This window comes from Phyllostomus hastatus, unplaced genomic scaffold, assembly GCF_019186645.2.
Source record: "Phyllostomus hastatus isolate PE091 unplaced genomic scaffold, TTU_PhHast_1.1 phas_contig_254, whole genome shotgun sequence".
Classification (NCBI taxonomy): Eukaryota; Metazoa; Chordata; class Mammalia; order Chiroptera; family Phyllostomidae; genus Phyllostomus; species Phyllostomus hastatus.
Window position 1 is genome coordinate 20,328,463 of NW_025333810.1, and position 13,125 is coordinate 20,341,587.

The 13,125-nt window shown below is 43.5% G+C and overlaps 1 protein-coding gene across 2 annotated transcripts in view; it reads left to right on the plus strand.

Annotated features, from left to right (window-relative positions):
• MEGF10 (multiple EGF like domains 10) overlaps positions 1–13,125 on the plus strand; it is a 173,835-nt gene that overhangs the window by 140,830 nt on the left and 19,880 nt on the right. For both annotated transcript variants that reach the window (XM_045838135.1, XM_045838134.1), the window contains exons 14-16: positions 10,262–10,408; positions 11,580–11,714; positions 12,220–12,348. In XM_045838135.1, the coding sequence (XP_045694091.1) occupies positions 10,262–10,408; positions 11,580–11,714; positions 12,220–12,348 (411 nt within the window). The remainder of the gene's footprint in view (positions 1–10,261; positions 10,409–11,579; positions 11,715–12,219; positions 12,349–13,125) is intronic.

A 13,125-nucleotide genomic window follows, 5' to 3' on the forward strand; every position in this document is an offset into this window, starting at 1 on the left:
TGTCTTTTAAATATAGAGGAAATGTGAGGTGTTCCTGAACACACCAGTATCCACCTGCTTCGATGATTTAGGACCAGCCTGTGAGAGGCATACTCTTATGTACATGAGAAAACCAGGAGCTGGGATTTGGCCTGGAGCCAGTCACAAAATGTGCTCGTTGCATTCCACAGTCTGGGTCATGGGGTAAGACAAATTATCACATCTGGCCTTAGACCCTGGGAGCTCCTGCGGGAATGCAGTGGCTTTGTCACACAACATAATCTTGTAATCCTTTGTCCATCTGTGACTGGTCTGCTTCCCAAAGAAGAGGAAGCCTTGCTGCTTCGTGTGGCTCTGTCACGTGTTGCCCGCCATTTCTTTGCTCATAGCCCTAGAGACTTGCTCACCTGGGGCTCCGGTGTCGGCGTTGGGTCTGCACGTATTGAAGGCTGCCGTGAAATGTTTTTTTAGAGAGGTCACCCCTCTACTCACAGAACACACATGGTATAAGCAAATGTCTGTCAAGGAAAGAGAGTTCCTGAAGTTCCAGAAAGCACCCTACAATTGGGTCAAGGATTGGCTTATTTTTCTAAAAGAAAAAATAAAAGAAGCATAGCCTCTGTATATTTATACAGAACATCATCACATCATCAACGCTGTGTAGGCTCATGATTTTTCCTCACAAACTTGTTTTGATTAAGTACCTCGAAAGGACCTTCTCCAGTATAAAGAAAGGTTTGCTTTCTACTTAAACACCAGTTTCAGGGACAAATCAATAGCATCAGCTCAGGGAAACAAGTGTTTCTGTTTCCTCTGCTCCCCATTGCTGAGATTGCTGGAGGTAGAATGTTAAGAATTGCCAGACAGGGAAGCAATGTGTGGGATAACAGTGAGGTTTTTGTGATGGAATCAGTAAAATCTAACAGAGGGACCTGGGCTCTTCCCCTGACCAAGCCAACAAGGTGGCAGAGGGGCACTGGCGGTGCTCAGTCACTGGCTGAGGGAGGCTGATCAGGCCTCTGAGGTTGGAGCCAGAGACAGGGGTCAGAAGAGTTGTGTCCGTCTTTCCAAAGAAACGGATACACCTAAATTGAGCAAGTCGTGTGCTAGCCTGATACACTAAGGAATTCGCCTTGCTTTCTTACCATTGAGCTCATCCTCCACTTCTTGTAACTTCACCCTCTTTCATAATGTTTGACTGTCTTTTTCGCTTAAAGGAACCAGAACTCTTGTTTATTTCTACCATAACTGATAGCCCCATTTTATGTAGTCATAAAAAATTCTTCATGATGTACTACCACATAGGTTAAGCAAAACATAAGTTGCATCTGACATCCCAGATACCATTTCCAAAAGAAATGTCCCATTTTCCAAAGGAAAACACGTGCACTTCTATTATATGTGGTTATTTAAAACCCCAGTTTATTGACATTTTTAACCAGTGGACTGCTTTATCAAGAAGGGGCAGATTTCAGTAAAAAACATGGGGGGAAAATGAAACACCTGTCAGGATGTCCTAACCTATGTCCTGGGCTCCTTCTCCCACACCTCTGCCATACACACACACAAACACACACACACACACACACACACACACACACACACACACACACACACATAGAGCTATAAAATAAGACTGGCTTTTCAAAATGAGCATTCTGAAATTCCAGATGTCAATGAAATATAATTTGAGGCATGTGTGTATGTATTCCCAAAGCAGTGGAGCGGTATGCTTCACAAAGTATTTTTCAAAACCAGTAGAAACATGCTGACATTTCTTCCTTTCTGCTGTGACTTCAGTCAGCCAGGGTTTCGAGATCTCATTCCAGCGTTCTGGAACACATGCAGTCCCAGCCTGTTTCTCAACCCTGGCTGAGCTTACTGTGACCTAGGAACTCTTTTAATTTGCATGTTCCCAGTCTCCACTGCACATCTACTGCCTCTTGAATGGCAGTGTGGAGGGTGGGTGAGGAGGAGCATGGTGCCATTGCCAGCTCAGAAGCACTTTCTGTACAAATTTGGAAAAGGTTTGGAAGTTCCTAAGGGTGTACTTCTTGGGAGGTAGAGCGTGGGCTGGATTTTTGTCCTGACTTTGCCCCGGTCCATGCACTGGCAGTTCCCAGTCTGTAGACTGGCCTCTACTCTGCCTTGCTACTCCTATTATTGAAGGAGACCATTTCTGTGACAGAGTCTTACAAGCAGTTGTGAAAGACTATAGGAGGTTGAGGGATGAATTCATGTGAGGAAAAAAAAACACATTATTTGGTAAAGGGAGAGAAAAGAGATTAGGATGCCACATCAACCTCCAGGAGTCTTGGGAAAGAGGAAGGGACTAGCAGGGCATGGTATTATGGAAAGAAGTGCAAAGGAGAGGAGGAAGAGAGGTGGGCTGCTCTTCTGAGCCCAGCCAGGAAGGGGGGCATTGGAAGAAGGAAAACCTGGAGGCAAGTTAATGAGAAGAGGCTGGCTTCTCTACTCTGCCCAGCAAGCAGAACTAGGCCTGTAGTGGTACCAGCCCCTCTCCAGAAGGATACCTCCTCTTCGAAACCTTCCCCAAACACACCAAGTTTGACCACTTGAGTAAGTGATCTGCTACTTCAGGCACTACTGATCTATCCTAAAGTGATCTCTCATGCAGCTGAGAGATACCTGAATTGTTATAATAAGGGGAGACATCCCGTTCCTTGTCCAGTGACATGTAAGTGCAAATTCAAGTGCAAGTGAGTTTTAAAGAACATACCTAATCATCCACAAGTGCAAGTGACACAGTATCTGACTCCTTAGGGTATTGAAGGGTGGAGAATGTGTATGCAGGAGCATATGTCTCTCTGTTTACATGGTTTTGGGGGAAAAGGGGTCATGTAAAAGCAGAATGTGGGGTCCCTGAAAGGGGGGGTGGTGGAGGGAAGGGCTCACCTTCACAAAAGAAAGGCTGCAGGAAAAAAAAACACGAAGTTCCCAGATCTCCCAGCCTGCCTCGTGGTCTGTTCTCTGCTTTTGTCTGGGTCCACTCTAAGGCAGGCCATGTTTTCTGATGTGTTTGTCTTACAGATGCAAATGCAAACATCTCTGATTTATGACTTTTCTTTTTTTTAAGCAATCTTTTTTGTTTTTTAAGGATTTTTATTTATTTTTTATTTATTTATTTTTAGAGAGGGAAGGGAGGGAGGGAGGGAGGGAGGGAGAGAGAGAGAAAGAGAGAGAGACATTAATGTGCGGTTGCTGGGGGTCATGGCCTGCAACCCAGGCATGTACCCTGACTGGGAATCGAAACTGTGACACTTTGGTTCCCAGCCTGCACTCAATCCACTGAGCTACGCTAGCCAGGGCTTGATTTATATGACTTTTCAGTACTTTTTTCAACTTGGCTCTTTGTATAAAGTAGATTCTTTTCTAATGGATCTTTGAAATTCACAGTATCTAAATACCTGACAACCATTTGTTGAGTGTCTCCAAATTGTGTCAGCCACAATGCTTAGGTGCTGGGCACATGAAGCTAAGTGCCACTAGCTGCCACACTGCAGAAAGACGTTCCCAGTCTCTCAGGCAGGCACTGCACAGGCAGGGGTAGGCACACCAGCGAATAACTTCTCACACTATAGTGTTCTGCCTCTTCATTGGCCGGAGGATTAGAAAAAGCAGAAAAGTATTATGACTAAGTACTGTAGTCCCTTTCTTCTATAATCACCAAGCCCAACGATTATTAACAAATCTCTCTCTTGGCTCTACTGTATGTTTAACAGCTTGTTGCTCAGGAACGAGACAGCAACTTGAAATCATTTCCTTCATTTGCTAACACCCCAAATATTGCAATACTGGCATAAGGAATATAAACAATTAAACAGGACAAGGAGTTTGGGTGTTACCCCCGAGAGGGGGAAATAATGACACCCCAGATGATTCATTTACCACATTCATGGAATCACAAGTGCCTAGTGAATGCTGACTTCACATTGAGGCCCCTGGCATTCGGCATCAGGCATTAAAGGCACGAACATTTCTTTAGAGCTGCTTAGCTGAAGTTTATCACGATCATTCAGCCATTGCCTAGCAACTTGTGAAGGCTATCAAAGAGCTCTTTGTCCTCGGGCCTGGCAAAAACAGTCCCTCACACATCTCCTTATCAGCATCAGAACATTTATCAGGGAAAAAGGCTTCCTTTGAGCCAGAGTCCTGCAAATTTAAAGATACCCACTTCCTATTTTGTCTCTTCAGCCAAATAGTTTAGGAAGTTGTTTCCTGAAGTAACTCATATTAGAGCCTTTATCTGTACTTTAGGAAACATTCCGCAAGGATTTCCTCAAGATGTCCCATAATTCTTCCATTGCTTTATAATCTGGGCTAGCATCAAAGAACACAGACCTGAGCTCATGAAAGTGAATCTTCTCAAACATAAGCAAGGCAGACATTTCCACCCCCTTTGAGGGAAGGGCCACCTTTCTAGGTGTACAAAATGTGAACATGCTGGCTTCCTACTTTTGGTGAAGTACTTCTCAGCACCTCTTCAGGGAAGGAAAGCATGGCCTGGTTCCTCCATCCGGTTGGAAATGGTCCTAAATATCACATCGAAAAAGGGACTGGGCTTGTGAGTTCATTCAGCAAATACTTGACACTTTCCATGTGCCAGGCACTGTAGTGAACTGAAACAGGCTCTGTCTCTCCTTCACAGAGCTGCCAGCCTCCATTAGTTACCCTGGTGGGGTGGGGGGCGGGGGCTGCTCCTTGCATCTGCATCCTCTCCTGTACTTATCTGGAACTCATCTTTCCCTGCATCCCAACTGCCATTATTTTTATTATATATATATTTTCCCATTACTGACAGGTCTTTGTTCCAAGTTCACCATCAAAGCATCTTCTGCTCTTCTTCAAAACACAGGTTTAATTACACACATCCCCTACTTAATTGTCCCTTTGGTCCCTATTAGCACCGTTACCAAACTAAAGGGATTTGCTCACCTGTGTGCATCAAAGTCCAATCAAATGTGAACAAGAGTTTGCAGCAAAGAAAGTAGCTTTTTATTTTAAAAATGGCACCAAACTGGAGTCACAGGTGAGCCATTGCTCTAAGACCTGGCTCCCCGACGGCGCCCAAAAGGAAAACTATGAATCACGGTGGAGTTAGGGTCATGGTCCCTACTGATTGGTCAGCGCTAGGGTAGGCATAGTTAGTTGATCAAGGCGTCTCTGGGCCTGATGTCGGCTACCGTGTCTCTCAGCCTGATTTCACAAGGGTGTGGGATGGTGGGGTCATTCCGCTTTTCTGGGTCTGGACCTGAAGCACAACTGAAAACTAGATGTTATCTATAATTTGACTAAAACTCTGTCTCTTTGATCAACAGACCTGCAGTCTTGTTCCTAAGATTATTTGATGCTGATCGAAACTTCATTGTCCTGAGGGCTTTATGATTAAGGGAGTGGACACGCAAGGGAGAGGGAGGTGGCTGAGCCAGGGTACTGAATGAGGCTAGTTTTAACAAAAGGATGGAAAGGAGAAAAGATCATGTTAAAGATACAAAGTTTCTGTGGGGTCACAACACCAGGAGGAAGCTCACACTCCACAGTGTGGCATTCCTGGCCCTTCTCTCCGTGCCCACTGCCTGGCTGCCCTGCCGACTCCCCCACTCTCCACAGCCCCAGTTTCAGTGGTCCCCGACTTGGGATTCCTGAACAATGAGACACATAACTTCGTTGGGCCTCTGAGCCTCACACCCAACTCTCCTTTAGCTTGGAGCCTTCACAGGCTACCTGCTTCTCCTACCGTGATCCCCAGCAGGGTTGCTGTGCCTGTTCTGGGGCCATTGTCAGCCTAGATTTAGAGGTTGTTTCTGAAAGGACCCCTCACCAGCAAGCCAGCAGCCATCAGGCCCCATGAATGTTTATTGAGTTGAAGTCTCTCTTCTGTCTTTGACAAGCAAGGAAATAAAAAGATGTCTTATAGGACTCTAGCAAAGTTGGCAAAGATGAGGATGAGATCAGTGGAAATAATTCAGGAATAAAACACACACACACACACAGAGCCAAAAATAATGGTTAAAGCAAACTTATGGCTCCCTGTCCCAGAGAAAATGTCACTGTATGCCTGCATAGAAGTCACATTGGTAGCACGGACTCTGGTATCCCCTCTGCGAGTCTCATTGCTTAAAACCTCACACTTAGAGATTTACTTCTAAGGCTCTTAATGTATGTTTTCTTAAAATATTAATATTTTCTAGAGAAGGTAACACCTCAGCAATAATAAATTTGTCTTATCCTTTCCTGGCTATAAGATGAAGGGAAAGATAGCAAGAAGATACAAGGGGCGTGAAAGGGGAAATACAGTAACAGGAGAAACTGGTGCTTCAAGAGCACAGAAAAGACAGCTTCACACTCTCCCCTGGAGTCACCCCCTGACTGTGACATCCTTTATGTTTGTCTTCAAGCAGATGAGGCACTAATATCTGCAAAATAATGACTCCTTTCTACTGATGACAGAGAAAAAGAAAATGGATGGAATGTTTAGGGGAAGTTGGTAATAGAATTATTATAACACACTTTCCAAGGAAAGACTTCATTGCAATCATAAAATAAAAGTTATGTCAAAGGAAGCTTGATTCTGTTGAAATGTGTGTATAGAGTACATGGTGGGAGGCAGAAGATTTGATAGGTGATCTCTAGAATTTCCTGTGATTGTCTACAAATGAAATGATGAGTAAATCATGTGAAAAAAGCTTATCTTTGCAATGGATCTCCTTCTATATCGTGGGCCTGGTTACATGTATGATAATTATCTTGATAAAGTTGATTATGACTGATGCTCATGCTAATCAACTGAACAAACCTATTAGGCAAGAAGAATCAGGTATGAAATAAAAGATCACTTACTCACATTTGTCAGTCTGCCCATGAGTCATTTTTCTTAACGTGCTCTGATTGAGAATGTGCTAAGTCATAGATAAATCATGATGATCTATAATGGCAAAAGTCAGCATACACTTTTTGACCTGAAGGGTACTCCATTCCATCTTAACAACATTGATTAAGTGCAATGTGAGGAGAGGTATGGCAGTCTGCTGATAAACTAAATCACTATCAATAACTAAATCTCCCTTTTCCCCAAGCTCCAACCCCACAAAAAAAAGTGCCAAAAATCAAGATTAATTTTCACGATGATTTTCAGAGTGGCAAAGTCATTACTCAGCTTCCACATCAAAGTCCTAACGGGGAGTTGCCTGGGTGGCTCCAGACCAAAAGGGCAAGGGCGTCGTCTGAATCTCTGTGGAGCAGGAGTCCCTATTTTAGCTGTTGATCAACAGGAGTCCTGGTTCATGGGCAGAGCTCAGGACCTGAACTTGAATAGAGTAAAGCCTGTAGCAGATTAGCTCTGTTGGTACTTCCTTCATGTTCACAAAGCGAAGTTTAGGTTTGCAGGTTCTTTAGAAATGGTTCACTCCTCTACACATTTGATCATTCTGCCTTGTAGGGTGTCAGTCAAAACACCAGATAGGATTCTATGGCTGGTGAATTACGTGTGGGAGGCATAGAGTTTGCAATTCCGTCTCAGCTTTTCAAAAAAAGATATGATTTTTTTAAAAAGATTATATATTTGTGAGCACAAAAAATAATTGTAGTAGGCCAAAATTCCATATCTCAGTCTATGGGGAACTCTTACACTCTAATCAGCTTTGAACAGGCCTGATCTCCTTTCTCCAGCCAGCAGTCCGAGCTTAAATAATTATCTATTGTTGGTTCAAGACAGGCACAGTGAGGCCAGTGTGCTTTCATGCCTGCTTACCATGTGGGAGACTTTCTGAAGGAAAAATCAGAACAGTCAAAAGTGGAATATGTGGTTCAGCAGATATGTCTGTGTATCAGTCAGCAATGTTCACATTCTGGTTTGGGACTACTTCTGTTTTAAGGCTTGGGCCATGGTAACTTTTCTCCTAATCAACATAGAAGCAAAACCTATAATACGAATGTTGCTTTCTCAGCTTCCTTGGTGCTGGGTTGTATTAGTGTTCTGGAGTGCGTGCATGCTTGTTCTTACTGTGTTTTTTCTTGGTCTAAGGCCAGCAGGCAGCAGTTCACTACTAATTATAACTCATTCTTATTGCCTGTCAATGCAAAGAGCATTTCTTTGAGTTGTGAAGGATTCAGACTTACAAGAAAGGAGTTCCCTGTTGTATTGCAAATGCAGACTTACAAAAGACACTTCCATTTACCTCCAGTAAAACCTAGTTGTATTTTGTACTTTTGCAACTTGAGTTTTTCTTTATGTTTTCTCTAGGCATTTTGATCATTCATGACTGACTCTGAAATTTCTCTATGTCCAGAGTGAGAATTAAACACCTACATAGTTTCATAGTGATCAATAACTTAGACAACAGCTGTAAAACACATCAATTGTGATATTGTTAGAGAACAGAGCTAAGGGCGGGTATGATATACTATTACCAGAAGGACCCCCCACTAGGTTTGCTATGCCTGCTGCCAAAGGAAAGAAGTCTCTCAATGCCAGAGATTTGTGAAAAGGAAAGGAAATGTTTATTTAAAGCTATACAGACTTAAAGTAGTGACCCAATGTCTTCATTAAAATATTAAAGTCCTTTAGGATACCCACAGATGCACACAGTCCTTCCTTCTCCCTCTGCCCTAATCTGGGGTACCGTATCTCAGGAAAAGAAGCAGAAGTCTGTGATTTGGGCTCCCAGCACCATCACCTGTGTCGCTGCCATGATCTCCAGTTAATGCAAAGCCATGTGGAACTTCTCATGGCCCACTGGCAAGAGTCCTTTTACCCCCTTTCTTCCAGGCAAAGTCTCTCCTGCTTCCTAAGCCACATGGCAAAAGGGAGCACCCCAAAGCCACATGGCCCTCACTCTCATCAAGGCTGCAGGGTCCCCACTCTGCCAAAGCCACATGATTCTCTCCTACATGGCTGCCAAGTCTGGGTTTAAATCCCCACGCCAATCTTCCTCTACAGCCCCATTTCTGAGTACTCCTACAATCGGTTACACCTGCCAGCATTCCTGTATTCTTCCAGCTTTACTGGGGTGCCCTAGTGAGTCTGGGCAGGCGTGGCCTCATGGCGTGGAGCCAATCATCTCCAAGCTCTCATGCAGGTGCTGTAACCAGGGAGAGCTGCCTCCCACTTACATCTTGGGTGGAAGTCACTCTCATCCCCCTGGCTCAAAGCATGGCCACAGCTATTTAACATATTTATGAAACCAGTTAAAGGTTATAGATATGTTAAATGACCATGCCAGAGATTGTCTGCAAAGCTATGGCTGTATAAAACAGCTCTGCATGTTCCTGCTCCATGTGTCCCTTCCCCCAACTCACACCTGTGGGGGGGAAGGGGTGAGGACATCCTATATATCTTTCTAATGTTTCCTGGACACCTTGAGTTCTGGACCCCATTCCAAATCCTTATTTGGAGCACCCCTCTTGGCTGCACCCTGTTAAAATATTGTCTATAGCTGCCAGAATCAGATTAAATTTTTAAAGAGGAATTGGTGGCACAGACTTCTGCACTACACAATGTATCATCACAATACTTTAAAATTGTGTTATTTCCTTGCTCCAGGGGGACTTTTTTAAAAAATGTAAAACAATTTAAACACCTTTTATCTCTCCTTATCTTTTTTATAAAAAGATTCTATTTATTATTTTTAGAGTGAGGGGTAGGGAGGGAGAAAGAGTGGGAGAAAAACATCAAGAGTTGAGCGCAACCTCGCCTCTCTCACACGCCCCAGTGGGACACTAGCCCGCAACCCAGGCACGTGCCCTGACCAGGAATCGAAACAGCGACTTTCCACTTTGCAAGATAATGTTCAACCAACTGAGCCACACCAGTCAGGGCAATTTCTCCTTATCTTTTTACATTTTTCCCATTTATCTGTAAAAATAAAGAATGGAGGGGAAGGCAGGAAGTCACTATGAGCTAAAGGATACAATATTTTTTATAAATTTTGCTTTTAGTAGAACCATTGGGCTCCTTCTTTGTTCTCTTCTCCTGAAGAGGAATAATCATCGGTATAACAAAGGTGTTTTATTCCTTCTTTTTTATGACTATAGAAAATAGTCTCGGGATTACTTTCATGTTAGGATGATACTCGATCACACACTATGTGGTGGCACGTTGATGTGTATAAGTGGATTTTAAACCTCATGCCACCTCAGCTCGTTGTTGTCTGGGATGACCCAGCTTTGACATCTTGACCTTAGACCTTGTCTCTGACTTCACATTGTAGAAGCGCCCACCTGCCCAGCCTCTCACTAGCCTTGCCCATCTGTGCTCTTCCAGGTATCCACTGTGACAGCGTGTGTGCCGAGGGGCGCTGGGGCCCCAACTGCTCGTTGCCCTGCTACTGTAAAAACGGGGCCTCGTGCTCCCCTGACGACGGCATCTGTGAGTGTGCGCCGGGGTTCCGAGGCACCACCTGCCAGAGAAGTAAGTGCTCCTAAGGCAGCAGCTCCCTTTTCTCCTCAGGGCACCGTGTGTGCGCAGCGTCCTCTCTGTCCCGCTCCTCAGTTCGTAGGGATGTGCTGCTGTAGTCGAGGGCAGAAGGAAGTGTAATAGGTCATCTTGTCCTTTGCAGAGCTGTCCTCGATAGCACATCCCGAGTTTTATTCCGTCCAACCTTCAGGACCAGCAGAACAGATTGTGGCTCTACCATTTTTTCCCAGTAGTGGTTTCATTGCCTCGTTGGCATCATCGATAGGATATGTTTCTTGATCCTGCCTTAAATCTTGCAAATGGTGTTCCAGAAATCCAGTGACCTGTAAATATTTTATTCAGCAGTTTTGGCACTGGACCTATTTCAATTACTAGAAGTCAACATCAGCCAAACCTTGAGGCAAATCACGCATCCTGCTAGCAGTCTTGAAGTTAGTCCTGTGGGGAAAATAGAATTGCTGAGTTACAAATGGGGGCTGTTGACACTGGTCAGTTGAAATTTTAAGTTAGGAAATATGCCATAAGATTTTACTGCATCTTCTTGTAAATGTTCTCAGGAAAGGAATATATGACTAACTATAAGATACGTTATTCTAAATTTTTAATCACTTTTTAAATGAAGAGTTCTATGCAGTTTTCCTATATTTAAATCCAGATACTGCCTTGGGAAGAACCTAATTATGAAGCATTTTGCTTATTCACTTTTCATCCACAATCATTAACTTGGATGATGCTGAGGAGGAACCATCTTTTAATTCTGGCTATAAATCTATTTATTGCCAGTAATGACTCAAAGAATAAAGGATCAGCACATGGCTTGAGAACATTTATTTGGGCCTTGTTAGAATGGAGAATGTTATTTCCTTCCTTCATTTATTTCTTAAAGCCTCTAGCTCCATGCCAAACCTCAAGCTAACTGGGGCAGTAAATGGAAAAATAAAGAAGACTAAGTTATTTACCTGCTTTCGGGCAACTCAGAATTTAATGGCTTTTTTCAGCATTAAAGAATACTCTTGTTTCTTTGGTGGCCGTTATTTTACACTTGGAAAAGTTTAACTATCTTTAAAAAAATGTTTTGTCCCAAATTTGAAGTAGATCTCGATGTGGCGTATGAAAGAAACACATCTGCGGTAAGACGAACTGTCCGTTTCCGTTCTCTTTTCAGTCTGCTCCCCTGGTTTCTACGGGCACCGCTGCAGCCAGACGTGCCCGCAGTGCGTGCACAGCAGCGGACCCTGCCACCACATCACCGGCCTGTGCGACTGCCTGCCTGGCTTCACCGGCGCCCTCTGTAACGAAGGTGAGCGCAGTTTTGGAGAGCCGCCTGCCGAGGAGCAAGCCCCACGCAGCCTGTTCTCGGGCTTCCCCGAGGACACGTCTGCAGTTACCAGCTACCCAAGACTCTGCTGCGCTGTGTCTGCAGCTTCTGTAAAGACAACTTGGAGCTTTGGAAAAGCTGGCTTGCCACTCCAGCAAAACCTCTTCATTCTCTGAGCTGTGCTCCTCTTCAGTTTTAATTGGAAACAGCCTCCCATGAAAAATCAGTATGAGGAAGGATTTTGGCTTCCTGAGTGAAAAGTTATGAAGTCAGATTTCTAGAAATGTGATGCTGTCTTCATAGGGGTGGTTGGCTCCATGTGTTTGTAAAAATGAGTCCATTGAGGATGCGGGATGCTGTGAAGTGGAGGCAGCTACTAAATGCACACCTGGGTTGATGACCTTTAGAGCTGTTTCCTGACCCAAGAGTCCAGAGTTCTGTGTGATCAGATGTGGTGATGAGTTTCTGACTTCTAACTTATTCACAGTGTGTCCCAGTGGCAGATTTGGAAAAAACTGTGCAGGAATTTGTACCTGCACCAACAATGGAACCTGCAACCCCATCGACAGATCGTGCCAGTGTTACCCGGGGTGGATCGGCAGTGACTGCTCTCAGCGTGAGTCTTGTTTGAGAACAACTCACCAACCATTTTATTCGTTCATTTTCACGTTCTTTAGGGTTGAAGTATGAGTGTGAGTGGTTACATAATCAAGCAAAGTATGTGAGTGATTATAAGATACATTATCTTAATTTTTAAATGGCTTTCTTTCCCCATTAAGAATTCTGTGCAATGGTCCTATAGTTAAATCTAAATAGTGTCTTGAAAAGAACCTAAATAAATAGTAGTTTTGCTTATTTACTTTTTAGTGATTCTTCATCTGTAAAATTGGGGTCCTGTTCTCAGAAAATCTATTCTAAGATTCATTCCAGACCCCAAGTGTCAGATATTATTTTTCCCTTGCTTCTAGGGGGGAAAAATGGTCACACAACCATGAAGATTTTTTTTTCATTTAAAAAAATATTTCAGATTTATTCATTGTCTGTATTGGGCCATATTCCCAACTGGGTGACCATGGAGAAATTATAGGTGGTCCTCCTTTTAAGTAGCTATGTTCTTGGAGCATTAGCATGAATGAAAGGATTTTTATTGTTATTTTTTGTAAATGAAATCATTTTACCCCATAACCTTACATTATGATTTCACAGACGCTTTATCTGAGGTTCTGACGGCCCTTCAATGGACTATGACCCCCTTCTAAGACTTAATTCACCTTTTTTCAAACCTAAGATTTTAAAACTCCTAGATTGAATCTCAGGTAACTGAAGATTTAGTATGGTTTTCTGCTTTTTCTAATTAAGAAGTTTTACAAATAAACAAATTCTTACATACAAC